Source organism: Somniosus microcephalus, unplaced genomic scaffold, assembly GCF_052327205.1.
Source record: "Somniosus microcephalus isolate GS21.2 unplaced genomic scaffold, FLI_Smic_1.0 unresolved_chr7, whole genome shotgun sequence".
In the NCBI taxonomy this organism is placed as follows: Eukaryota; Metazoa; Chordata; class Chondrichthyes; order Squaliformes; family Somniosidae; genus Somniosus; species Somniosus microcephalus.
Window position 1 is genome coordinate 7562348 of NW_028225185.1, and position 27045 is coordinate 7589392.

General features: G+C 57.5%; 1 protein-coding gene across 3 annotated transcripts in view; it reads right to left on the bottom strand.

Annotated features, from left to right (window-relative positions):
• The window catches only part of LOC147086443 (myocyte-specific enhancer factor 2D homolog), a 107995-nt gene that overhangs the window by 17231 nt on the left and 63719 nt on the right, over positions 1–27045 (bottom strand). For all 3 annotated transcript variants that reach the window (XM_085978542.1, XM_085978541.1, XM_085978540.1), the window contains exons 6-7: positions 15716–15772; positions 4397–4575 (exon numbers count right to left, since the gene is read on the bottom strand). In XM_085978542.1, coding sequence (XP_085834668.1) covers positions 4397–4575; positions 15716–15772 — 236 coding nt within the window. The remainder of the gene's footprint in view (positions 1–4396; positions 4576–15715; positions 15773–27045) is intronic.

The following is a 27045-nucleotide window of genomic DNA, read 5'->3' on the forward strand; positions in this document are numbered from 1 at the left end:
CCGCACTGTCGGAGGGGCGGTACTGAGGGAGCGCCGCACTGTCGGAGGGGCAGTACTGAGGGAGCGCCGCACTGTCGGAGGGGCGGTACTGAGGGAGCGCCGCACTGTCGGAGGGGCGGTACTGAGGGAGCGCCGCACTGTCGGAGGGGCGGTACTGAGGGAGCGCCGCACTGTCGGAGGGGCGGTACTGAGGGAGTGCCGCACTGTCGGAGAGGCCGTACTGAGGGAGCGCCGCACTGTCGGAGGGGCCGTACTGAGGGAGCGCCGCACTGTCGGAGGGGCGGTACTGAGGGAGAACCGCACTGTCGGAGGGGCGGTACTGAGTGAGCACCGCACTGTCGGAGGGTCAGTACTGAGGGAGCGCCGCACTGTCGGAGGGTCAGTACTGAGGGAGCGCCGCACTGTCGGAGGGGCGGTACTGAGGGAGCGCCGCACTGTCGGAGGGGCGGTGCTGAGGGAGCGCCGCACTGTCGGAGGGGCGGTACTGAGGGAGTGCCGCACTGTCGGAGGGGCGGTACTGAGGGAGCGCCGCACTGTCGGAGGGGCAGTACTGAGGGAGCGCCGCACTGTCGGAGGGGCGGTACTGAGGGAGCGCCGCACTGTCGGAGGGGTGGTACTGAGGGAGCGCCGCACTGTCGGAGGGGCAGTACTGAGGGAGCGCCGCACTGTCGGAGGGGCAGTACTGAGGGAGCGCCGCACTGTCGGAGGGGCGGTACTGAGGGAGCGCCGCACTGTCGGAGGGGTGGTACTGAGGGAGCGCCGCACTGTTGGAGGGGGAGTGCTGCACTGTCGGAGGTGCCGACTTTCAGATGAGACGTTAAACCGAGGCCCCGTCTGCCCTCTCGGGTGGATGTAAAAGATCCCACGGCCACTATTGGAAGAAGAGCAGGGGGGAGTTCTCCCCGGTGTCCTGGGGCCAATATTTATCCCTCAACCAACATCACTAAAACACAGATGATCTGGCCATTGTCACATTGCTGTTTGTTGGAGCTTGCTGTGCGCAAATTGGCTGCCGCGTTTCCCACATTACAACAGTGACCACACTGCAAAAAAAGTCCTTCATTGGCTGTAAAGCGGTTTGGGACGTCCTGAGGTGGTGAAAGGCGCTGGAGAAATGCAATCTCCTGGGACAGACAAAAAACACAGGTAACAACCCAGGCCAATTTGGATGAGAAAATAAAAATGGTGGAAATTCCTCGCCGACCTTCCCAGGCGAGCGAAACTAGACCAGGGGATCACTCTGGCCCTGGCAAGGGCAGCACTGGAGCAGTCCCCAGTGTCCTGGGGCCAGACTATCCTCCCTCAACAGGGTCGATGCTGAGAGGCTGTCTCCCCCTGGCTGGGGAGTCTAGAACCAGGGGGTCACAGTCTCTGGATAAGGGGTCGGCCATTGAGGACTGAGATGAGGAGGAATTTCTTCACTCAGAGGGCGGTGAATCTTTGGAATTGTCTGCCCCAGAGGGCTGAGGAGGCTCAGTCGTTGAGTCTATGATTCTGGGGATGAGGGGGTTGATGTATGAGGAAAGGTTGAGTAGGTTAGGACTCTACTCATTGGAGTTCAGAAGAATGAGAGGCGATCTTATCGAAACATATAAGATTGTGAGGGGGCTTGATCGGGTGGATGCGGGGAGGATGTTTCCACTGATGGGTGAGACTAGAACTAGGGGGCATAATCTTAGAATAAGGGGCTGCCCTTTCAAAACTGAGATGAGGAGAAACTTCTTCACTCAGAGGGTAGTAAATCTATGGAATTTGCTACCCCAGAGAGCTGTGGAAGCTGCGACATTGAATAGATTTAAAACAGAGATCGACAGTTTCCTAGCTGATAAGGGAATTAGGGGTTACGGGGAGCGGGCAGGGAAGTGGATGTGAGTCTAGGTTCGGATCAGCCATGATCCTATTGAATGGCGGAGCAGGCCCGAGGGGCCGAATGGCCGACTCCTGCTCCTATTTCTTATGTTCTCAACCAACAGCACCAGAGGCGAGATTAACCAGGCCTCCGCCACGTTGCAGAACAGGCTGCCGCCTTTGTCGGTATCACAGTCTTCAAAAGTAATTCATTGCTTTCCCTGAAGCCTCCATGCATGTGCCTGAGATTGTTGGTGGTGTTAAGCTGCCACCTGCAGGCCGAAGGTTTTATTGCGGAATTATTCCTGGACCCGAGCAAGTGTTCAAGGAGTTTTTGTACGATTTGGACCGCCCCTCCGACAGTGCGGCGCTCCCTCAGTACTGCCCCTCCGACAGTGCGGTGCTCCCTCAGTACCACCCCTCTGACAGTGCGGCGCTCCCTCAGTACTGCCCCTCCGACAGTACGGCGCTCCCTCGGTACTGCCCCTCCGACAGTGCGGCGCTCCCTCAATACTGCCCCTCCGACAGTAGTACCGCCCCTCTGACAGTGCGGCGCTCCCTCAGTACTGCCCCTCCGACAGTGAGGCGCTCCCTCAGTACCGCCCCTCCGACAGTGCGGCCCTCCCTTAGTACCGCCCCTCCGACAGTGCGGCGCTCCCTCAGTACCGCCCCTCCGACAGTGCGGCGCTCCCTCAGTACCGCCCCTCCGACAGTGCGGCCCTCCCTCAGTACCGCCCCTCCGACAGTGCGGCGCTCCCTCAGTACTGCCCCTCCGACAGTGCGGCGCTCCCTCAGTACTGCCCCTCCGACAGTGCGGCGCTCCCTCAGTACTGCCCCTCCGACAGTGCGGGGCTCCCTCAGTACTGCCCCTCCGACAGTGCGGCGCTCCCTCAGTACTGCCCCTCCGACAGTGCGGCGCTCACTCAGCACCGCACTGGAGTCAAGTCAGTCTGGATTTTTGTGCTCAAGTCTCTGGAGTGGGACTTGAACCCAGAACCTTCTGACTCAGAGGCGAGAGAGGTACCCACTGAGGCACGGCTGACAAAGAGGAGAAACTCCCCGCGTGTGACTGGGACTCCACACTCGGGCAGGTGTCCTTGTACCTCGCTCGGCACTCACCAGTTGCAGCTCGTCCTCTGTCTGACAGCATGAAAAAGCAGGAGACACACACAGTTACTACACAGCAAAGGGAACACCGCCTCCAAATATTCCCACTTTCCCATCTGGCTTTTTGCAAGTTCAGTGCTCAGGCAATTGAGGGATCCTTAAATCTCCCTCGACACTGTCCCATCAAACACTCCCAGGGCAGGTACAGCACGGGTTAGATACAGAGTAAAGCTCTCTCTACACTGCCCCATCAAACACTCCCAGGGCAGGTCCAGCACAGGTTGGATACAGAGTAAAGCTCCCTCTACACTGTCCCCATCAAACACTCCCAGGGCAGGTACAGCACGGGGTAGATACAGAGTAAAGCTCCCTCTACACTGCCCCATCAAACACTCCCAGGGCAGGTACAGCACGGGTTAGATACAGAGTAAAGCTTCCTCTACACTGTCCCATCAAACACTCCCAGGGCAGGTACAGCACAGGTTAGATACAGAGTAAAGCTCCCTCTACACTGTCCCCATCAAACACTCCCAGGGCAGGTACTGCACGGGTTAGATACAGAGTAAAGCTCCCTCTACACTGTCCCATCAAACACTCCCAGGGCTACAGCACGGGTTAGATACAGAGTAAAGCTCCCTCTACACTGTCCCATCAAACTCTCCCAGGACAGGTACAGCACGGGGTTAGATACAGAGTAAAGCTCCCTCTACACTGTCCCATCAAACTCTCCCAGGACAGGTACAGCACGGGGTTAGATACAGAGTAAAGCTCCCTCTACGCTGTCCCCATCAAACACTCCCAGGGCAGGTACAGCACGGGTTAGATACAGAGTAAAGCTCCCTCTACACTGTCCCATCAAACACTCCCAGGGCAGGTACAGCACGGGTTAGATACAGAGTAAAGCTCCCTCTACACTGTCCCATCAAACACTCCCAGGGCAGGTACAGCACGGGTTAGATACAGAGTAAAGCTCCCTCTACACTGTCCCCATCAAACACACCCAGGGCAGGGACAGCACGGGGTTAGATACAGAGTAAAGCTCCCTCTACACTGTCCCATCAAACACTCCCAGGGCAGGTACAGCACGGGGTTAGATACAGAGTAAAGCTCCCTCTACACTGTCCCATCAAACACTCCCAGGGCAGGTACAGCGCGGGTTAGATACAGAGTAAAGCTCCCTCTACACTGTCCCAGCTTTAGTACATGGTCCTTTCCATATCCCAGGGTGGCTCTGCGATGGAGGGAAGCTACGTTAGTATCCTTGCCCCCATCATGCCGTGGAATTTGTAAACTGATATTTTCCTCCTCCTTCTCTTTCCGCTGCCCGTCCTCCTGTAAGCAGCCCAGTTGCCCCCTTCTCCCACTACCAGGAGCCCATGAAAACATCCCGTCGGGTGGGGGCGGGGTAGATGCTCTCCGACCGGGGAAACCCGCTACTCACCAACGACCCCATCATCCCTTTGCTCTGCGAGGTGACGACCCGAAGATCCGGCTTGCGGCTGTTGCTGAGGGCGAGCTGTGCGACCGGGGGGAGCGGCGGCGACTTTGGAGACATCACTTTGCTCAGGCTGCTGGTGGACAGCAGGCCGGGCGAGGCCCTCTGGTTAATGTAACCGTTTCCTGGGTTCAAACAGATGGGAAAGCACAGTCAATTGTGGGGGGCAGGGCGTGGGTGTCAAGTTGAAGGGGGCCAGAGGCTGCGAGCCCCATTTTGAGGCGGGCCCTGCTTGGTCCCGAGCTGAGCTTCCGACCCCGTCTCCTCACCGACACCAAGGCCACCCATTTCCGTCACTGTAACGCTTCCCGTCTCCGTCCTTGCTGTTGAAACCTCCATCCGTGTCTGTCATCTCTGGACTCCGACTATTCCAACACTCTCCTGGCCCCCCTCTCACCTTCCAGCCTCTGTAAACTCAACCAGAACTCGGCTGCCCCCGTGACCTGACTCACACCGAGTCCTGTTCACCCATCGCCCCCTGTGCTCACTGCCCCGTGTCCTAACTCACACCCAGTCCCGTTCACCCATCACCCCCTGTGCTCACTGCCCCGTGTCCTGACTCACACCGAGTCCTGTTCACCCATCGCCCCCTGTCCTCACTGCCCCGTGTCCTAACTCACACCCAGTCCCGTTCACCCATCGCCCCCTGTGCTCACTGCCCCGTGTCCTAACTCACACCCAGTCCCGTTCACCCATCACCCCCTGTGCTCACTGCCCCGTGTCCTAACTCACACCCAGTCCCGTTCACTCATCACCCCCTGTGCTCACTGCCCCGTGTCCTAACTCGCACCGAGTCCCGCTCACCCATCACCCCCTGTGCTCACTGCCCCGTGTCCTAACTCGCACCCAGTCCCGTTCACCCATCACCCCCTGTGCTCACTGCCCCGTGTCCTAACTCACACCCAGTCCCGTTCACCCATCACCCCCTGTGCTCACTGCCCCGTGTCCTAACTCACACCCAGTCCCGTTCACCCATCACCCCCTGTGCTCACTGCCCCGTGTCCTGACTCACACCGAGTCCTGTTCACCCATCGCCCCCTGTCCTCACTGCCCCGTGTCCTAACTCACACCCAGTCCCGTTCACCCATCGCCCCCTGTCCTCACTGCCCCGTGTCCTAACTCACACCCAGTCCCGTTCACCCATCACCCCCTGTGCTCACTGCCCCCGTGTCCTAACTCACACCAAGTCCCGTTCACCCATCACCCCCTGTGCTCACTGCCCCCGTGTCCGAACTCGCACCAAGTCCCATTCACCCATCACCCCCTGTGCTCACTGCCCCCGTGTCCTAACTCGCACCAAGTCCCGTTCACCCATCGCCCCCTGTGCACACTGCCCCGTGTCCTAACTCACACCCAGTCCCGTTCACCCATCACCCCCCGTGCTCACTGCCCCGTGTCCTAACTCGCACCGTCCCGTTCACCCATCGCCCCCTCTGCTCACTGCCCCGTGTCCTAACTCGCACCCAGTCCCGTTCACCCATCACCCCCCGTGCTCACTGCCCCGTGTCCTAACTCACACCCAGTCCCATTCACCCGTCACCCCCCCTGTGCTCACTGCCCCGTGTCCTAACTCACACCCAGTCCCGTTCACCCATCACCCCCTGTGCTCACTGCCCCGTGTCCTAACTCACACCCAGTCCCGTTCACCCATAACCCCCTGTGCTCACTGCCCCGTGTCCTAACTCACAGCCAGTCCCGTTCACCCATCACCCCCCTGTGCTCGCTGACCTACATTGGCTCCCACTCCGGCAACGCCTCGATTTGAAAATTCTCATCCTTGTGTTCAAATCCCTCCAGGGCCTCCTCGCACCCCCCTCCCCATTTCTGTAACCTCCTCCAGCCCCTACACCCCTCCCCATCTCTGTAACCTCCTCCAGCCCCTACACCCCTCCCTATCTCTGTAACCCCCTCCAGCCCTACACCCCTCCCTATCTCTGTAACCTCCTCCAGCCCCTACACCCCTCCCTATCTCTGTAACCCCCTCCAGCCCTACACCCCTCCCTATCTCTGTAACCTCCTCCAGCCCTACACCCCTCCCTATCTCTGTAACCTCCTCCAGCCCCTACACCCCTCCCCATCTCTATAACCTCCTCCAGTCCCTACACCCCTCCCTATCTCTGTAACCTCCTCCAGCCCTGCACCCCTCCCTATCTCTGTAACCTCCTCCAGCCCTACAACCCTCCGAGATGTCTGCGCTCCTCCAATTCTGGCCTCTCGAGCATCCCCCGATTTCCATCGCTCCACCATTGGCGGCTGTGCCTTCAGCTGCCTGGGCCCCGAGCTCTGGAATTCCCTCCCTAAACCTCTCCGCCTCTCTCTCCTCCTTTAAGACGCTCCTTAAAACTGACCTCTTTGACCCAGGTTTGGGTCACCTGCCCTAGTATCGCCTTATGTGGCTCGGTGTCAAATTGCATCTGATAACGCTCTTGAGACGTTTTACTAGGTTAAAGGCGCTGTTTAAGGCACATTGGAACAGGAGGAGGCCATTCAATCAGATAATGGCTAATGTGTATTTTGACGTCACTCCGCATTCCTAGAATGCTTGAAACTGGAGTGTGCACCACAGGGACAGCCAGTGGCACCTCGCAGCCCATCCCCTTCCTGCTCTCCTCATGTCCCAATGATTATTGCGGATTCCTTCAATCCACCCCCCACCGCACCCTGCGCTATTGGAGCCCGAGCCACAGAAGGAGATATTAGGACAGGTGACCAAAAGCTGGGTCAAAGAGGTCATAGAGTCATAGAGTAATACAGCACGGATAGAGGCCCTTCGGCCCATCGTGTCCGCGCCGGCCATCAAGCCCTGTCTAATCTAATCCCATATTCCAGCATTTGGTCCGTAGCCTTGTATGCTATGGCATTTCAAGTGCACATCCAAATGCTTCTTAAATGTTGTGAGGGTTTCTGCCTCCACAACCCTTTCAGGCAGTGACTTCCAGACTCCAACCACCCTCTGGGTGAAAAAGTTCTTTCTCAAATCCCCTCTAAACCTCCCGCCCTTTACCTTGAATCTATGCCCCCTAGTTATTGACCCCTCTACTAAGGGAAAAAGCTCCGCAGCATCCATCCTATCTATGCCCCTCATAATTTTGTACACCTCAATCATGTCCCCCCTCAGCCTCCTCTGCTCCAAGGAAAACAAACCCAATCTGCCCAGTCTCTCTTCATAGTTGAAGCGCTCCAGCCCTGGTAACATCCTGGTGAACCTCCTCTGCACCCTCTCTAATGCGATCACATCCTTCCTATAGTGTGGCGACCAGAACTGCACACAGTATTCCAGCTGTGGCCTAACCAGTGTTTTATACAGCTCCATCATAACCGCCTTGCTCTTATATTCAATGCCTCGGCTAATGAAGGCAAGTATCCCATATGCCTTTTTTACCACCTTATCCACCTGTTCCGCCGCCTTCAGGGATCTGTGTACTTGCACACCCAGATCCCTCTGACCCTCCGTCTTGCCTAGGGTCTTTCCATTCATTGTGTATTCCTTTGCCTTGTTAGTCCCCCCAAAGTGCATCACCTCGCACTTTTCCGGGTTAAATTCCATTTGCCACTGTTCCGCCCATCTGACCAACCCATCTATATCGTCCTGCAGACTGAGGCTACCCTCCTCGCTATTTACCACCCTACCAATTTTTGTATCATCTGCGAACTTACTGATCATACCCTTTACATTCATATCCAAGTCATTAATGTAGACCACAAACAGCAAGGGACCCAGCACCGATCCCTGTGGTACCCCACTGGCCACAGGCTTCCAGTCACAAAAACAACCTTCGACCATCACCCTCTGCCTTCTGCCACTAAGCCAGTTTTGTATCCAATGTGCCAAGGCACCCTGGATTCCATGGGCTCTTACCTTCTTGACCAGTCTCCTGTGCGGGACTTTATCGAAGGCCTTACTGAAATCCATGTATACCACATCCACTGCGTCACCCCCTCAAAAAATTCAATCAAATTAGTCAGACATGATCTTCCCTTGACAAAGCCATGTTGACTATCCCTGATTAATCCTTGCCTCTCCAAGTGGAGACAATTTTGTCCCTCAGGATTTTTTCCAATAATTTTCCTACCACTGATGTTAGGCTCACTGGCCTGTAGTTCCCCGGTTTTTCCCTACTACCCTTCTTGAATAATGGTACTACATTAGCGGTTCTCCAGTCCTCTGGTACATCCCCTGTGGCCAGAGAGGTCCTGAATATATGTGTTAGAGCCCCCGCAATCTCCTCCTTTGCCTCACACAGCAGCCTGGGATACATTTCATCCGGGCCTGGGGATTTATCCATTTTTAGGCCAGCTAAAACCGCCAATACCTCCTCCCTCTCGATGTTAATATGTTCGCGCATATCACAGTCCCCCCGCCCTATTTCTATGTCTACATCGTCCTTCTCCATAGTGAAAACAGATGCAAAAAATTCATTTAGAACCCCTCCTACATCTTCCGGCTCCACACACAGATTGCCACTTTTGTCCCTAATGGGCCCTATTTTTTCCCTAGTTATCCTCTTACCCTTAATATACTTATAAAACATCTTCGGATTTTCCTTTATTTTGCTCGCCAGTGTTATTTCATGGCCCCTCCTTGATCTCCTAATTTCTTTTTTAAGTATCCCCCTGCACTTTTTGTACTCCTCTAGGGCTTCCTCCGTCTTTAGCCTTTTGTATCTACCAAAAGCCCTCCTTTTTTTCCTAATCCATTCTCGTATATCCCCTGACATCCACGGTTCCCTGTGGTTTTTGGAACCACTCTTGACCTTTACGGGAACATGCTGCCATTGTATGATCTCAATCTCCCTTCTGAAAGCCTCCCATTGCTCCGATGCGGATTTTCCAACAAGTAGCTGATCCCAGTCCATTTTGGCCAGATCCTGCCTTATCCTATTAAAATCGGCCTTCCCCCAATTTAGAACCTTTATTTCCGGCCCATCCCTGTCCTTTTCCATGACCACCTTAAATCTTACCATATTATGGTCACTATCACCAAAGTGCTCACCTACTAGCACTTTTTCCACTTGGCCGGCCACATTCCCTAGAATTAGGTCCAGTACCGCCCCCTCTCTTGTAGGACTTTCTACATGCTGGCTCAAAAAGCTCTCCTGGATGCACTTTAAGAATTCTACACCCTCTGAGCCTTTCACACTCTGACTATCCCAGTTAATATTGGGGAAGTTGAAATCCCCCATTATTATTACCCTATTATTTGCACATTTCTCTGAGATTTGCCTACATATCTGTTCCTCTATCTCCCCCTGACTGTTTGGAGGCCTATAGTACACTCCCAGCAAAGTGCTTGCCCCCTTTTTGTTTTTAAGCTCCACCCATAGTCTTGCCCCTCCCTCAACCATGTCTCTGTGATAGCAACAATATCATACTCCCATGTGTTTATCAACACCTTCAGTTCATCCACCTTATTTGCAAGACTCCTTGCATTAAAATAGATGCCATCCAGCCTTGCCCTTATATATTTGCCCTGTCTACCAAGCTGACTTGTTTTTTTCTCTATAATTGGCAGCACATCCCCCCCTATTTCAACTCCCCTCTGTATCCCATCCCCCTGCCAAGTTAGTTTAACCCCCCCCCAACAGTGCTAGCAAACCTCCCCGTAAGGATATTTGTCCCGCTCTGGTTCAGGTGCAACCCGTCCGACTTGTACAAGTCCCACCTTTCCCAGAAGCAGGCCCAGTGATCCAGGAAAGTAAAACCCTCCCCCCTACACCAACTCTTTAGCCACGCATTCATCTGCTCTATCCTCCCATTCCTATACTTACGAGCACGTGGCACTGGGAGTAATCCAGAGATTACAACCTTTGAGGTCCTGCTCTTTAATCTGTTACCTAGCTCCCTAAATTCTTGATGCAGGACCTCATCCCTCTTTTTACCTATGTCGTTGGTACCAATGTGGACCACGACCACTGGCTGTTCACCCTCCCCCTCCAGAATGCCCTGCAGCCGCTCAGTGACATCCTTGACCCTGGCACCAGGGAGGCAACAAACCATCCTGGATTCACGTCTACGGCCACAGAAACGCCTATCTGTTCCCCTTACTATAGAATCCCCTACCACTATTGCTCTCCCACTCTTTTCCCCCGCTTCCTGGGCAGCAGGAGCACCCCCAGTGCCAGGAAGTTGGCTGCTGCTGCCTTCCCCTGGTGAGTCATCCCCCTCAACAGTATCCAAAGCGGTATACTTGTCTGAAAGGGGGATGTCCGCAGGGGTTCCCTGCACTACCTGCCTGCCTTTGTTGCTCCGCCTGATGGTCACCCCCTGTGCTGCCCTACCCTGAGGCGTGAACAACTCGCTAAACGTGCTATCCACGAGCCTCTCAGCATCGCGCATGCTCCAAAATTCATTCACCCGCAGCTCATGCGCCGCAATGCGGTCTACAAGTAGCTGCAGCTGGATGCATTACCCGCACACATGGTCGTCAGGGACACTGGCAGCGTCCCTGATTTCCCACATGGAGCAAGAGGAGCAGAACACGGTCGGTTTTAAGGAGCGTCTTAAAGGAGGAGAGAGAGGCGGAGAGGTTTAGGGAGGGAATTCCAGAGCTCGGGGCCCAGGCGGCTGAAGGCACGGCCGCCAATGGTGGAGCGATGGAAATCGGGGAATGCGCGAGAGGCCAGAATTGGAGGAGCGCAGAGATCTGGGAGGGGATTGTCGGGCTGGAGGAGGTCAGAGAGATGGGGAGGGGTGTAGGGGCGGGAGGAGGTTACAGTGATAGGGAGGGGTTTAGGGGCTGGAGGAGGTTACAGAGATGGGGAGGGTTGTAGGGGCTGGAGGAGGATACAGAGACAGGGAGATGTGTAGGGCTGGAGGGGGTTACAGAGATAGGGAGGGGTGTAGGGGCTGGAGGAGGTTACAGAGATGGGGAGGGGTGTAGGGCTGGAGGAGGTTACAGAGATAGGGAGGGGTGTAGGGCTGGAGGGGGTTACAGAGATGGGGAGGGGTGTAGGGCTGGAGGAGGTTACAGAGATAGGGAGGGGTGTAGGGCTGGAGGGGGTTACAGAGATGGGGAGGGGTGTAGGGCTGGAGGGGGTTACAGAGATAGGGAGGGGTGTAGGGGCTGGAGGAGGTTACAGAGATGGGGAGGGGTGTAGGGGCTGGAGGAGGTTACAGAGATGGGGAGGGGTGTAGGGGCTGGAGGGGGTTACAGAGATAGGGAGGGGTGTAGGGGCTGGAGGAGGTTACAGAGATAGGGAGGGGTGTAGGGGCTGGAGGAGGCTACAGAGATGGGGAGGGGTGTAGGGGCTGGAGGAGGTTACAGAGATAGGGAGGGGTGTAGAGGTTGGAGGAGGTTACAGAGATGGGGAGGGGTGTAGGGGCTGGAGGAGGTTACAGAGATAGGGAGGGGTGTAGAGGTTGGAGGAGGTTACAGAGATGGGGAGGGGTGTAGGGGCTGGAGGAGGTTACAGAGATAGGGAGGGGTGTAGGGGCTGGAGGAGGTTACAGAGATGGGGAGGGGTGTAGGGGCTGGAGGAGGTTACAGAGATAGGGAGGGGTGTAGGGCTGGAGGAGGTTACAGAGATAGGGAGGGGTGTAGGGCTGGAGGAGGTTACAGAGATGGGGAGGGGTGTAGGGCTGGAGGAGGTTACAGAGATGGGGAGGGGTGTAGGGGCTGGAGGAGGTTACAGAGATAGGGAGGGGTGTAGGGCCGGAGGAGGTTACAGAGATAGGGAGGGGTGTAGGGCTGGAGGGGGTTACAGAGATGGGGAGGGGTGTAGGGCCGGAGGAGGTTACAGAGATGGGGAGGGGTGTAGGGCCGGAGGAGGTTGCAGAGATGGGGAGGGGTGTAGGGCTGGAGGGGGTTACAGAGATAGGGAGGGGTGTAGGGGCTGGAGGAGGTTACAGAGATAGGGAGGGGTGTAGGGCCGGAGGAGGTTACAGAGATGGGGAGGGGTGTAGGGCTGGAGGGGGTTACAGAGATAGGGAGGGGTGTAGGGGCTGGAGGAGGTTACAGAGATAGGGAGGGGTGTAGGGCTGGAGGAGGTTACAGAGATAGGGAGGGGTGTAGGGCTGGAGGAGGTTACAGAGATGGGGAGGGGGTGCGAGGAGGCCATGGAGGCGGTTCCACCAATGTTGGGTGAAAAGGGGGAGCAGGAGGGGGACCGAAGGGTGCGGTAGGTGAATCAGAGGAATGTGCAACAATGATTGGGGAAAGACTCGCGAGGAGAGCTGGAGGGGGATGGGCTGTGAGGTGCCACTGGCGGTGCCTGTGGTGGAAGCCAGGTCTCAGTGCACACTCCAGTTTCAAGCATTCTAGGAATGCTGAGTGACGTCAATTGTGACATTCGATGCTCCCGGCAGATCCTCAGAGGAGTGCAGCAGCTGAAAACACGCCATGTAGCCCCGGCCTGGTCATTCCTGTAACACAAGATCCCGCTGCCGTCACGGCGTGACTCATCACCCCCCCACCCCCGACAGGCAATTGTGGAGGAAATCTATAACCTCTTCCCTATCTCAGCGTCTGCACGGGAACAGGCATGGGAAAGGCAGGATGAAGAGGGAAAACGGGAGGGAAAGCCAGTCGTCCCGGGAACGGGTTCTTCCGCAAGCGGGCAGCAGGGCCTGAAGTTGGTTGTCTGCAGTCATTTTCTGAATTTCACACAAAGGCGCACACACGCATACACACACACACGCTTGTGGCCGCACTCACACAGACACACTCGCACAAAGACACGCACGCATGCACAGGCACACACATGGATACACGCAGACGCAGGCTCGCACACACACACACAGACAGACACACGCACATGCATGCACGCACACACACACCGACACACGCACGCACAGACAAGACACACGGATACATGCAGACGTCGCGCTCGCACACACACACAGACACACACGCATGTAGACACACAGACACACACGCATGTGGGCACGCACACACAGACACACGCATGCAGACACACACACGGACACACATTCATGCATGCACGCACACACGGATACACACAGACACACGCATGCAGACACACACACAGACACACAGACACACATTCATGCATGCACGCACACATGGATACACACACACACACGGGTACATGCACACATTCATGCATGCACAGACAAGACACACGGATACACGCACAGACACGCCCAGACACGCACATACAGGCGCAGACACACGCGCGCGCCCGGAAGCCGTGAACGGCTCCATATAAATGCCCGTCTTTTTTCTTTTAATTTCATTTTCTCCCCGCTGATGCAGCAATGTAGCTCAGCAGTCTAGTTTGCTTTGTTGATCTCTGCTGGCAGTGACTGGGCCCGCTCAGCAGAGAGTCGTACTTCACTCCCTCATCTCTCGCTCCCTCCTCTCTCTCAGACTCTCTTCTCGCTTCAACACCGCCCATTGACCAGATCTCCCATTTTTCTCCCAGTCCGCTTGTCCGTGCTGAATTCCATCTGCCACAGCTCGGGTCCCCTTGCACATTCCATCCAGCTCGTTCAGTAACCCCTTAGGCTCCTCCAGTTCCGGCCTCTCGCGCATCCCCCCCGATTTCCATCGCTGCACCATTGGCGGCCATGCCTTCAGCTGCCTGGGCCCCGAGCTCTGGAATTCCCTCCCTAAACCTCTCCGCCTCTCTCTCCTCCTTTAAGACGCTCCTTAAAACCAACCTCTTTGACCCAGCTTTTGGTCACCTGTCCTAATATCTCCTTATGTGGCTCGGTGTCAGATTCTGTCTGATTATCGCTCCTGTGAAGCACCCTGGGACGTTTTACTACATTAATGGCACATAGCAACAGGAGGAGGCCGTTCAGCCCCTCGAGCCTGTTACACAGGAACAGGAGGCCATTCAGCCCCTCGAGCCTGTTACACAGGAACAGGAGGAGGCCCATTCAGCCCCTCGAGCCTGTTACACAGGAACAGGAGGAGGCCCATTCAGCCCCCTCGAGCCTGTTACACAGGAACAGGAGGAGGCCCATTCAGCCCCTCGAGCCTGTTGCACAGGAACAGGAGGAGGCCCATTCAGCCCCTCGAGCCTGTTACACAGGAACAGGAGGAGGCCCATTCAGCCCCTCGAGCCTGTTACACAGGAACACGAGGAGGCCCATTCAGCCCCTCGAGCCTGTTACACAGGAACAGGAGGAGGCCCATTCAGCCCCCTCGAGCCTGTTACAGAGGAACAGGAGGAGCCCATTCAGCCCCTCGAGCCTGTTACACAGGAACAGGAGGAGGCCCATTCAGCCCCTCGAGCCTGTTACACAGGAACAGGAGGAGGCCCATTCAGCCCCTCGAGCCTGTTACACAGGAACACGAGGAGGCCCATTCAGCCCCTCGAGCCTGTTACACGGGAACAGGAGGAGGCCATTCAGCCCCTCGAGCCTGTTACACAGGAACAGGAGGAGGCCCATTCAGCCCCTCGAGCCTGTTACACAGGAACAGGAGGAGGCCCATTCAGCCCCTCGAGCCTGTTACAGAGAAACAGAAGGAGGCCATTCAGCCCCTCGAGCCTGTTACACAGGAACAGGAGGAGGCCATTCAGCCCCCTCGAGCCTGTTACACAGTAACAGGAGGAGGCCATTCAGCCCCTCGAGCCTGTTACACAGGAACAGGAGGAGGCCCATTCAGCCCCCTCGAGCCTGTTACACAGGAACAGGAGGAGGCCGTTCAGCCCCTCGAGCCTGTTACACAGGAACAGGAGGAGGCCATTCAGCCCCTCGAGCCTGTTACACCGGAACAGGAGGAGGCCCATTCAGCTCCTCGAGCCTGTTACACAGGAACAGGAGGAGGCCATTCAGCCCCTCGAGCCTGTTACACCGGAACAGGAGGAGGCCCATTCAGCCCCTCGAGCCTGTTACACAGGAACAGGGGGAGGCCATTCAGCCCCTCGAGCCTGTTCCTCCATTCAGTGAGGTCACGGCTGATCTGTATCCTGACTCCATCGACCCGCCTTGGTTCCGTAACCCTTAATCCCCTTACCCAACAGAAATCTCAGTTTTGACATTTTCAATTGGCCCACAGCCTCGACAGCTTTTTGCGGAGAGAGTTGCAGATTTCCACCACCCTTTGTGTGAAGAAGTGCTTCCTGACATCACCCCTGAACGGCCTGGCTCTAATTTTAAGGCGACGCCCCCCTTGTTCTGGACTCCTCCCACCAGAGGAAATAGTTTCTCTCTGTCCCCCCCATCGAATCCTTTAACCACTGTAAGCGCCTCGATCAGATCACCCCCTTAATCTTCTATAGTCGAGGGGATGCAAGCCCAGTTGTTGTTGAAATCCACAGCACAGAGCCACACCTGACGGGGGGGGGGTCTTACCTACAGGGCTGGGACACCCTCCGTTAGACGTAGACAGCTCGGTCCCCATCAGTGCACCTGGGGGGTTAAAGGGAGTGCAGGCAGAGTTAGTACTTCAGCACACTAGCTCTGTGCACTTACAGAATCACACACCAACCCCGCCAAGTCGATCCGATCCCTTGCTGCCCCCACCCTCCACCCCCACCCCCCCCCGCTCCCCTCCTGCCTTGCCCTCAGTGCGAGGCAGGTGGTGTTCCAGCGTCCTCTCTCCGAGCTGGCTGCCCGCGGGCAACGGCCGTCTGCTCACGGAGCGGGAGGGGGGTCTATGGGAAATTTCTAAGCCTCCAAGCGAGCCTGTTCCGCCATTCAGTGAGATCAGGGCTGATCTGCGCCCCAACTCCATCCACCCGCCTTTGGCCCATGTCCCTCAATACCCTTGGCTAACAGAAATCTATCAATCTCAGATTTAAAATTAACAATTGATCCAGCATCAATTGCCGTTTGCGGAAGAGTTCCAAACTTCTACCACCCTTTGTGTGTAGAGGTGTTTCCTAACTTCACTCCTGAAAGGTCTGGCTCTAATTTTTAGACTCTGCCCCCTAGTCCGAGACTCCCCAACCAGCGGAAATAGTTTCTCTCTCTCTACACGATCGGTTCCTCATCCATGCCTTTGTTACCTCCAGACTTGGACTATTCCAACACACTCCTGGCCGGCCTCCCACGTTCCACCCTCCGTAAACTTGAGATCACCCAAATCTCTGCTGCCCCCGTGTCCTAACTCACACCCAGTCCCGTTCACCCATCACCCCCTGTGCTCACTGCCCCGTGTCCTAACTCACACCGAGTCCCGTTCACCCATCACCCCCTGTGCTCACTGCCCCGTGTCCTAACTCACACCGAGTCCCGTTCACCCATCACCCCCTGTGCTCACTGCCCCGTGTCCTAACTCACACCCAGTCCCGTTCACCCATCACCCCCTGTGCTCACTGCCCCGTGTCCTAACTCACACCGAGTCCCGTTCACCCATCACCCCCTGTGCTCACTGCCCCGTGTCCTAACTCACACCGAGTCCCGTTCACCCATCACCCCCTGTGCTCACTGCCCCGTGTCCTAACTCACACCCAGTCCCGTTCACCCATCACCCCCTGTGCTCACTGCCCCGTGTCCTAACTCACACCCAGTCCCGTTCACCCATCACCCTCTGTGCTCACTGCCCCGTGTCCTAACTCACACCCAGTCCCGTTCACCCATCACCCCCTGTGCTCACTGCCCCGTGTCCTAACTCACACCCAGTCCCATTCACCCATCACCCCCTGTGCTCACTGCCCCGTGTCCTAACTCACACCCAGTCCCGTTCACCCATCACCCCCTGTGCTCACTGCCCCGTGTCCTAACTCACACCGAGTCCCGTTCACCCATCACCCCCTGTGCTCACTGCCCCGTGTCCTAACTCACACCCAGTCCCGTTCACCCATCACCCCCTGTGCTCACTGCCCCGTGTCCTAACTCACACCCAGTCCCGTTCACCCATCACCCTCTGTGCTCACTGCCCCGTGTCCTAACTCACACCCAGTCCCGTTCACCCATCACCCCGTGCTCACTGCCCCGTGTCCTAACTCACACCCAGTCCCATTCACCCATCACCCCCTGTGCTCACTGCCCCGTGTCCTAACTCACACCCAGTCCCGTTCACCCATCACCCCCTGTGCTCACTGCCCCGTGTCCTAACTCACACCCAGTCCCGTTCACCCATCACCCCCTGTGCTCACTGCCCCGTGTCCTAACACACACCCAGTCCCGTTCACCCATCACCCCCTGTGCTCACTGCCCCGTGTCCTAACTCGCACCCAGTCCCGTTCACCCATCACCCCCTGTGCTCACTGCCCCGTGTCCTAACTCACACCCAGTCCCGTTCACCCATCACCCCGTGCTCACTGCCCCGTGTCCTAACTCACACCCAGTCCCGTTCACCCATCACCCACTGTGCTCAGTGCCCCGTGTACTAACTCACACCCAGTCCCGTTCACCCATCATCCCGTGCTCACTGCCCCGTGTCCTAACTCACACCCAGTCCCGTTCACCCATCACCCCCTGTGCTCACTGCCCCGTGTCCTAACTCACACCCAGTCCCGTTCACCCATCACCCCCTGTGCTCACTGCCCCGTGTCCTAACTCACACCCAGTCCCGTTCACCCATCACCCCCTGTGCTCACTGCCCCGTGTCCTAACTCACACCCAGTCCCGTTCACCCATCACCCCCTGTGCTCACTGCCCCGTGTCCTAACTCACACCCAGTCCCGTTCACCCATCACCCCGTGCTCACTGCCCCGTGTCCTAACTCACACCCAGTCCCGTTCACCCATCACCCACTGTGCTCACTGCCCCGTGTCCTAACTCACACCCAGTCCCGTTCACCCATCACCCCGTGCTCACTGCCCCGTGTCCTAACTCACACCCAGTCCTGTTCACACATCACGCCCTGTGCTCACTGCCCCGTGTCCTAACTCACACCCAGTCCCGTTCACCCATCACCCCCTGTGCTCACTGCCCCGTGTCCTAACTCACACCCAGTCCCGTTCACCCATCACCCCCTGTGCTCACTGCCCCGTGTCCTAACTCACACCCAGTCCCGTTCACCCATCACCTCCTGTGCTCACTGCCCCGTGTCCTAACTCACACCCAGTCCCGTTCACCCAACACCCCCTGTGCTCACTGCCCCGTGTCCTAACTCACACCCAGTCCCGTTCACCCATCACCCCGTGCTCACTGCCCCGTGTCCTAACTCACACCCAGTCCCGTTCACCCATCACCCCCTGTGCTCACTGCCCCGTGTCCTAACTCACACCGAGTCCTAACACACACCGAGTCCTGTTCACCCATCACCCCCTGTGCTCACTGCCCCGTGTCCTAACTCACACCCAGTCCCGTTCACCCATCACCCCCTGTGCTCACTGCCCCGTGTCCTAACTCGCACCCAGTCCCGTTCACCCATCACCCCCTGTGCTCACTGCCTCGTGTCCTAACTCGCACCGAGTCCCGTTCACCCATCACCCCCTGTGCTCACTGCCCCCGTGTCCTAACTCACACCCAGTCCCTTTCACCCATCACCCCCTGTGCTCCCTGCCCCGTGTCCTAACTCACACCCAGTCCCGTTCACCCATCACCCCGTGCTCACTGCCCCGTGTCCTAACTCACACCCAGTCCCGTTCACCCATCACCCCGTGCTCACTGCCCCGTGTCCTAACTCACACCCAGTCCCGTTCACCCATCACCCCCTGTGCTCACTGCCCCGTGTCCTAACTCACACCGAGTCCTAACACACACCGAGTCCTGTTCACCCATCACCCCCTGTGCTCACTGCCCCGTGTCCTAACTCACACCCAGTCCCGTTCACCCATCACCCCCTGTGCTCACTGCCCCGTGTCCTAACTCGCACCCAGTCCCGTTCACCCATCACCCCCTGTGCTCACTGCCTCGTGTCCTAACTCGCACCGAGTCCCGTTCACCCATCACCCCCTGTGCTCACTGCCCCCGTGTCCTAACTCACACCCAGTCCCTTTCACCCTTCGCCCCCTGTGCTCACTGCCCCGTGTCCTAACTCGCACCCAGTCCCGTTCACCCATCACCCCCTGTGCTCCCTGCCCCGTGTCCTAACTCACACCCAGTCCCGTTCACCCATCACCCCGTGCTCACTGCCCCGTGTCCTAACTCACACCCAGTCCCGTTCACCCATCACCCCCTGTGCTCACTGCCCCGTGTCCTAACTGACACCGAGTCCCGTTCACCCATCGCCCCCGTGCTCACTGCCCCGTGTCCTAACTCACACCCAGTCCCGTTCACCCATCACCCCCTGTGCTCACTGCCCCGTGTCCTAACTCACATCCAGTCCCGTTCACCCATCACCCCCTGTGCTCACTGCCCCGTGTCCTAACTCACACCCAGTCCCGTTCACCCATCACCCCCTGTGCTCACTGACCCGTGTCCTAACTCGCACCCAGTCCCGTTCACCCATCACCCCCTGTGCTCACTGCCCCGTGTCCTAACTCACACCCAGTCCCGTTCACCCATCACCCCCTGTGCTCACTGCCCCGTGTCCTAACTCACACCAAGTCCCGTTCACCCATCACCCCCTGTGCTCACTGCCCCGTGTCCTAACTCACACCCAGTCCCATTCACCCATCACCCCCTGTGCTCACTGCCCCGTGTCCTAACTCACACCCAGTCCCGTTCACCCATCACCCCCTGTGCTCACTGCCCCGTGTCCTAACACACACCCAGTCCCGTTCACCCATCACCCCCTGTGCTCACTGCCCCGTGTCCTAACTCGCACCCAGTCCCGTTCACCCATCACCCCCTGTGCTCACTGCCCCGTGTCCTAACTCACACCCAGTCCCGTTCACCCATCACCCCGTGCTCACTGCCCCGTGTCCTAACTCACACCCAGTCCCGTTCACCCATCACCCACTGTGCTCAGTGCCCCGTGTCCTAACTCACACCCAGTCCCGTTCACCCATCACCCCCTGTGCTCACTGCCCCGTGTCCTAACTCTCACCCAGTCCCGTTCACCCATCACCCACTGTGCTCACTGCCCCGTGTCCTAACTCACACCCAGTCCCGTTCACCCATCACCCCCCGTGCTCACTGCCCCGTGTCCTAACTCACACCCAGTCCCGTTCACCCATCACCCCCTGTGCTCACTGCCCCGTGTCCTAACTCACACCCTGTCCCGTTCACCCATCACCCCCTGTGCTCACTGCCCCGTGTCCTAACTCACACCCAGTCCCGTTCACCCATCACCCCCTGTGCTCACTGCCCCGTGTCCTAACTCACACCCAGTCCCGTTCACCCATCACCCCCTGTGCTCACTGCCCCGTGTCCTAACTCACACCCAGTCCCGTTCACCCATCACCCCCTGTGCTCACTGCCCCGTGTCCTAACTCGCGCCCAGTCCCGTTCACCCATCACCCCCTGTGCTCACTGCCCCGTGTCCTAACTCACACCCAGTCCCGTTCACCCATCACCCCCTGTGCTCACTGGCCCGTGTCCTAACTCACACCCAGTCGCGTTCACCCATCACCCCCTGTGCTCACCGCCCCGTGTCCTAACTCACACCCAGTCCCGTTCACCCATCACCCACTGTGCTCACTGCCCCCGTGTCCTAACTCACACCCAGTCCCGTTCACCCATCACCCCCTGTGCTCACTGCCCCGTGTCCTAACTCACACCCAGTCCCGTTCACCCATCACCCCCTGTGCTCACTGCCCCGTGTCCTAACTCACACCCAGTCCCGTTCACCCATCACCCCGTGCTCACTGCCCCGTGTCCTAACTCACACCCAGTCCCGTTCACCCATCACCCACTGTGCTCACTGCCCCGTGTCCTAGCTCGCACCGAGTCCCGTTCACACATCACGCCCTGTGCTCACTGCCCCGTGTCCTAACTCACACCCAGTCCCGTTCACCCATCACCCCCTGTGCTCACTGCCCCGTGTCCTAACTCACACCCAGTCCCGTTCACCCATCACCCCCTGTGCTCACTGCCCCGTGTCCTAACTAACACCCAGTCCCGTTCACCCATCACCTCCTGTGCTCACTGCCCCGTGTCCTAACTCACACCCAGTCCCGTTCACCCAACACCCCCTGTGCTCACTGCCCCGTGTCCTAACTCACACCCAGCCCCGTTCACCCATCACCCCGTGCTCACTGCCCCGTGTCCTAACTCACACCCAGTCCCGTTCACCCATCACCCCCTGTGCTCACTGCCCCGTGTCCTAACTCACACCGAGTCCTAACACACACCGAGTCCTGTTCACCCATCACCCCCTGTGCTCACTGCCCCGTGTCCTAACTCACACCCAGTCCCGTTCACCCATCACCCCCTGTGCTCACTGCCCCGTGTCCTAACTCGCACCCAGTCCCGTTCACCCATCACCCCCTGTGCTCACTGCCTCGTGTCCTAACTCGCACCGAGTCCCGTTCACCCATCACCCCCTGTGCTCACTGCCCCCGTGTCCTAACTCACACCCAGTCCCTTTCACCCTTCGCCCCCTGTGCTCACTGCCCCGTGTCCTAACTCGCACCCAGTCCCGTTCACCCATCACCCCCTGTGCTCCCTGCCCCGTGTCCTAACTCACACCCAGTCCCGTTCACCCATCACCCCGTGCTCACTGCCCCGTGTCCTAACTCACACCCAGTCCCGTTCACCCATCACCCCGTGCTCACTGCCCCGTGTCCTAACTCACACCCAGTCCCGTTCACCCATCACCCCCTGTGCTCACTGCCCCGTGTCCTAACTCACACCGAGTCCTAACACACACCGAGTCCTGTTCACCCATCACCCCCTGTGCTCACTGCCCCGTGTCCTAACTCACACCCAGTCCCGTTCACCCATCACCCCGTGCTCACTGCCCCGTGTCCTAACTCACACCCAGTCCCTTTCACCCTTCGCCCCCTGTGCTCACTGCCCCGTGTCCTAACTCACACCCAGTCCCGTTCACCCATCACCCCCTGTGCTCACTGCCCCGTGTCCTAACTCACACCCAGTCCCGTTCACCCATCACCCCCCTGTGCACACTGCCCCGTGTCCTAACTCACACCCAGTCCCTTTCACCCTTCGCCCCCTGTGCTCACTGCCCCGTGTCCTAACTCGCACCCAGTCCCGTTCACCCATCACCCCCTGTGCTCCCTGCCCCGTGTCCTAACTCACACCCAGTCCCGTTCACCCATCACCCCGTGCTCACTGCCCCGTGTCCTAACTCACACCCAGTCCCGTTCACCCATCACCCCCTGTGCTCACTGCCCCGTGTCCTAACTGACACCGAGTCCCGTTCACCCATCGCCCCCGTGCTCACTGCCCCGTGTCCTAACTCACACCCAGTCCCGTTCACCCATCACCCCCTGTGCTCACTGCCCCGTGTCCTAACTCACACCCAGTCCCGTTCACCCATCAACCCCTGTCCTCTGCTGCCCCGTGTCCTAACTCACACCCAGTCCCGTTCACCCATCACCCCCTGTGCTCACTGCCCCGTGTCCTAACTCACACCCAGTCCCGTTCACCCATCACCCCCTGTGCTCACTGCCCCGTGTCCTAACTCACACCCAGTCCTGTTCACCCATCACCCCCTGTGCTCACTGCCCCGTGTCCTAACTCGCACCGAGTCCCGTTCACCCATCACCCCCTATGCTCACTGCCCCCGTGTCCTAACTCACACCCAGTCCCGTTCACCCTTCGCCCCCTGTGCTCACTGCCCCGTGTCCTAACTCGCACCCAGTCCCGTTCACCCATCACCCCCTGTGCTCCCTGCCCCGTGTCCTAACTCACACCCAGTCCCGTTCACCCATCACCCCGTGCTCACTGCCCCGTGTCCTAACTCACACCCAGTCCCGTTCACCCATCACCCCCTGTGTTCACTGCCCCATGTCCTAACTGACACCGAGTCCCGTTCACCCATCGCCCCCGTGCTCACTGCCCCGTGTCCTAACTCACACCGAGTCCCGTTCACCCATCACCCCCCCTGTTGCTCGCTGACCTACATTGGATCCCAGTCTGGCAACGCCTCGCTTTTAAAATTCTCCTCTTCGTCTTCAAATCCCTCCATGGCCTCCTCGTCCCCCTCCCTATCTCTGTAACCTCCTCCAGCCCCACAACCCTCCCAGATCTCTGCGCTCCTCCAATTCTGCCCTCTTGCGCATCCCCCCAATCTCCATCGCTCCACCATTGGCGGCCGTGCCTTCAGCCGCCTGGGCCCCGAGCTCTGGAATTCCCTCCCTAAACCTCTCCGCCTCTCTCTCCTCCTTTAAGACGCTCCTTAAAACCGACCTCCTTGACCCAGCTTGTGGTCACCTGTCCCAATATCTCCTTAATAAAAACAGACAATGCTGGAAATACTCGGCAGGTCGGGCAGCGTCTGTGGAGAGAGAAATAGAGTTAACGTTTCAGGTCGATGACCCTTCGTCAGAGCTGAAAAAAGCTGGAGATCGAACAGTTTTTTAAGCAAGTGTCGGGGGCAGGGAAAGAGGGGAGGGGAGGAAAGAACAAAAGGGGAGGTCTGTGATGGGACGGAAGGCAGGAGAGATTAAATGACAAAAGGGATGATGGTGAGAGGCAGGAGGAGATGGTAATGGGACAAGTTAAGAAACAAAAGAGGATTCTAAACTTGATGATTCTTAACTTGTCGCATTACCATCTCCTCTTGCCTTGCACCACCATCTCTTTTGTCTCTTAATCTCTCCTGCCTTCAGCCAATCACAGACCGTCCCTTTTGTTCTTTCCTCCCCTCCCCCCTTTCCCTGCTCCTGGACTTAGAACATAAGAACATAAGGAATAGGAGCAGGAGTCGGCCATTCGGCCCCTCGAGCCTGCTCCGCCATTCAATGAGATCATGGCTGATCTTCTGCCTCAACTCCATTCACCAGCCCTATCGCCATATCCCTTGATGCCCTCACTAGTCAGAAATCTATCGACTTCTGTTTTGAATATACCCAATGACTGAGCCTCCACAGCCCTCTGGGGTAGAGAATTCCAAAGATTCACCACCCTCTGTGTGAAGAAATTTCTTCTCCTCTCAGTGCTGAATGGCCGACCCTTTATCCTGAGGCTGTGGCCCCTGGTTCTAGACTCCCCAGCCAAGGGAAACATTCTCCCAGCATCCACCCTATCAAGCCCTGTAATCATTTTGTATGCTTCAATGAGATCCCCTCTCATTCTTCTGAATTCAAGAGAATACAGGCCTAGTTTACTCAATCTCTTCTCATACGACAGTCCCGCCATCCCAGGGATCGATCTCGTGAACCTTCGTTGCACTCCCTCTATGGCAAGTATATCCTTCCTTAGGTAAGGAGACCAAAATTGTACACAGTACTCCAGGTGTGGTCTCACCAAGGCCCTGTATAATTGGAGTAAGACTTCTTTACTCCTGTACTCAAATCCTCTTGCTTAAAAACCTGTTCCATCTCCAGCTTTTTCCAGTTCTGACGAAGGTTCATCGATCTGAAACGCTGACTCTGTTTCTCTCTCCACAGACGCTGCCTGACCTGCCGAGTGTTTCCAGCATTTTCTGTTTTTGATTTCAGATTTCCAGCAATCCGCAGTATTCTGCTTTTGTACCGATATATCTCCCTGTGTGGCTCGGTGTCAAATTATGTCTGATAATTGCTCCTGTGAAGGTTAAAGGCGCCGTATAAATGCACCTTGTTGTTGTTCCCGTTAACGGCCGGAGCATCAAGACTAGACACACTGGTCCTTCCCGCTGCCGTGTAATCTCCTGGGAGAGGTGTATGGTTGGGTTATTGGCATGGAACCAACCGACGAGTCAACACTACCAGGAGAGGAGGGCAAGATAACAACAACAACCTGCATTTATATAGCACCTTTAACGTAGTAAAACGTCCCAAGGCGCTGCACAGGAGTATTTGACACAGATCCACATAAGGATAAATTAGGGCAGGTGACCAAAAGCTGCGTCAAAGAGGTTGGTCTTAAGGAGTGTCTTAGAGGAGGAGAGAGAGGCGGAGAGGTTTAGGGAGGGAATTCCAGAGCTCGGGGCCCAGGCGGCTGAAGGCACGGCCGCCAATGGTGGAGCGATGGAAATCGGGGGATGCGCAAAGGGGTAGAATTGGAGGAGCACAGAGATCTGGGAGGGTTGTGGGGCTGGAGGAGGTTACAGAGATAGGGAGGGGTGTAGGGCTGGAGGAGGTTACAGAGATAGGGAGGGGTGTAGGGCTGGAGGAGGTTACAGAGATAGGGAGGGGTGTAGGGCTGGAGGGGGTTACAGAGATAGGGAGGTGTGTAGGGCTGGAGGAGGTTACAGAGATAGGGAGGGGTGTAGGGGCTGGAGGAGGTTACAGAGATGGGGAGGGGTGTAGGGCTGGAGGAGGTTACAGAGATAGGGAGGGGTGTAGGGCTGGAGGAGGTTACAGAGATAGGGAGGGGTGTAGGGCTGGAGGAGCTAACAGAGATAGGGAGGGGTGTAGGGCTGGAGGAGGTTACAGAGATAGGGAGGGGTGTAGGGCTGGAGGAGGTTACAGAGATAGGGAGGGGTGTAGGGCTGGAGGAGCTAACAGAGATAGGGAGCGGTGTAGGGCTGGAGGAGGTTACAGAGATAGGGAGGGGTGTAGGGCTGGAGGAGGTTACAGAGATAGGGAGGGGTGTAGGGCTGGAGGAGGTTACAGAGATAGGGAGGGGTGTAGGGGCTGGAGGAGCTAACAGAGATAGGGAGCGGTGTAGGGCTGGAGGAGGTTACAGAGATAGGGAGGGGTGTAGGGCTGGAGGAGGTTACAGAGATAGGGAGGGGTGTAGGGCTGGAGGAGGTTACAGAGATAGGGAGGGGTGTAGGGCTGGAGGAGCTAACAGAGATAGGGAGCGGTGTAGGGCTGGAGGAGGTTAGAGATAGGGAGGGGTGTAGGGCTGGAGGAGGTTACAGAGATAGGGAGGGGTGTAGGGCTGGAGGAGGTTACAGAGATGGGGAGGGGTGTAGGGCTGGAGGGGGTTACAGAGATAGGGAGGGGTGTAGGGCTGGAGGAGCTAACAGAGATAGGGAGGGGTGTAGGGCTGGAGGAGGTTACAGAGATAGGGAGGGGTGTAGGGCTGGAGGAGGTTACAGAGATAGGGAGGGGTGTAGGGGCTGGAGGAGGTTACAGATAGGGAGGGGTGTAGGGCTGGAGGAGCTAACAGAGATAGGGAGGGGTGTAGGGCTGGAGGAGGTTACAGAGATAGGGAGGGGTGTAGGGCTGGAGGAGGTTACAGAGATGGGGAGGGGTGTAGGGCTGGAGGGGGTTACAGAGATAGGGAGGGGTGTAGGGCTGGAGGAGGTTACAGAGATAGGGAGGGGTGTAGGGCTGGAGGAGGTTACAGAGATAGGGAGGGGTGTAGGGCTGGAGGAGCTAACAGAGATAGGGAGGGGTGTAGGGCTGGAGGAGGTTACAGAGATAGGGAGGGGTGTAGGGCTGGAGGAGGTTACAGAGATAGGGAGGGGTGCAGGAGCTGGAGGGGGTTGCAGAGATAGGGAGGGATGTAGGGGCTGGAGGAGGTTACAGAGATTGGGAGGGGTGTAGGAGCTGGAGGGGGTTGCAGAGATAGGGAGGGATGTAGGGGCTGGAGGAGGTTACAGAGATGGGGAGGGGTGTAGGGGCTGGAGGAGGTTTCAGAGATAGGGAGGGGTGTAGGGGCTGGAGGAGGTTACAGAGATAGGGAGGGGGTGTAGGGGCTGGAGGAGGTTACAGAGATAGGGAGGGGTGTCGGGGCTGGAGGAGGTTACAGAGGTAAGGAGGGGGGGGAGGTGGCCATGGAAGGGATTTGAAAACAAGTATGAGAATTTTGAAATCGAGGCGCTGCTTAACCCGGAGCCGATGTAG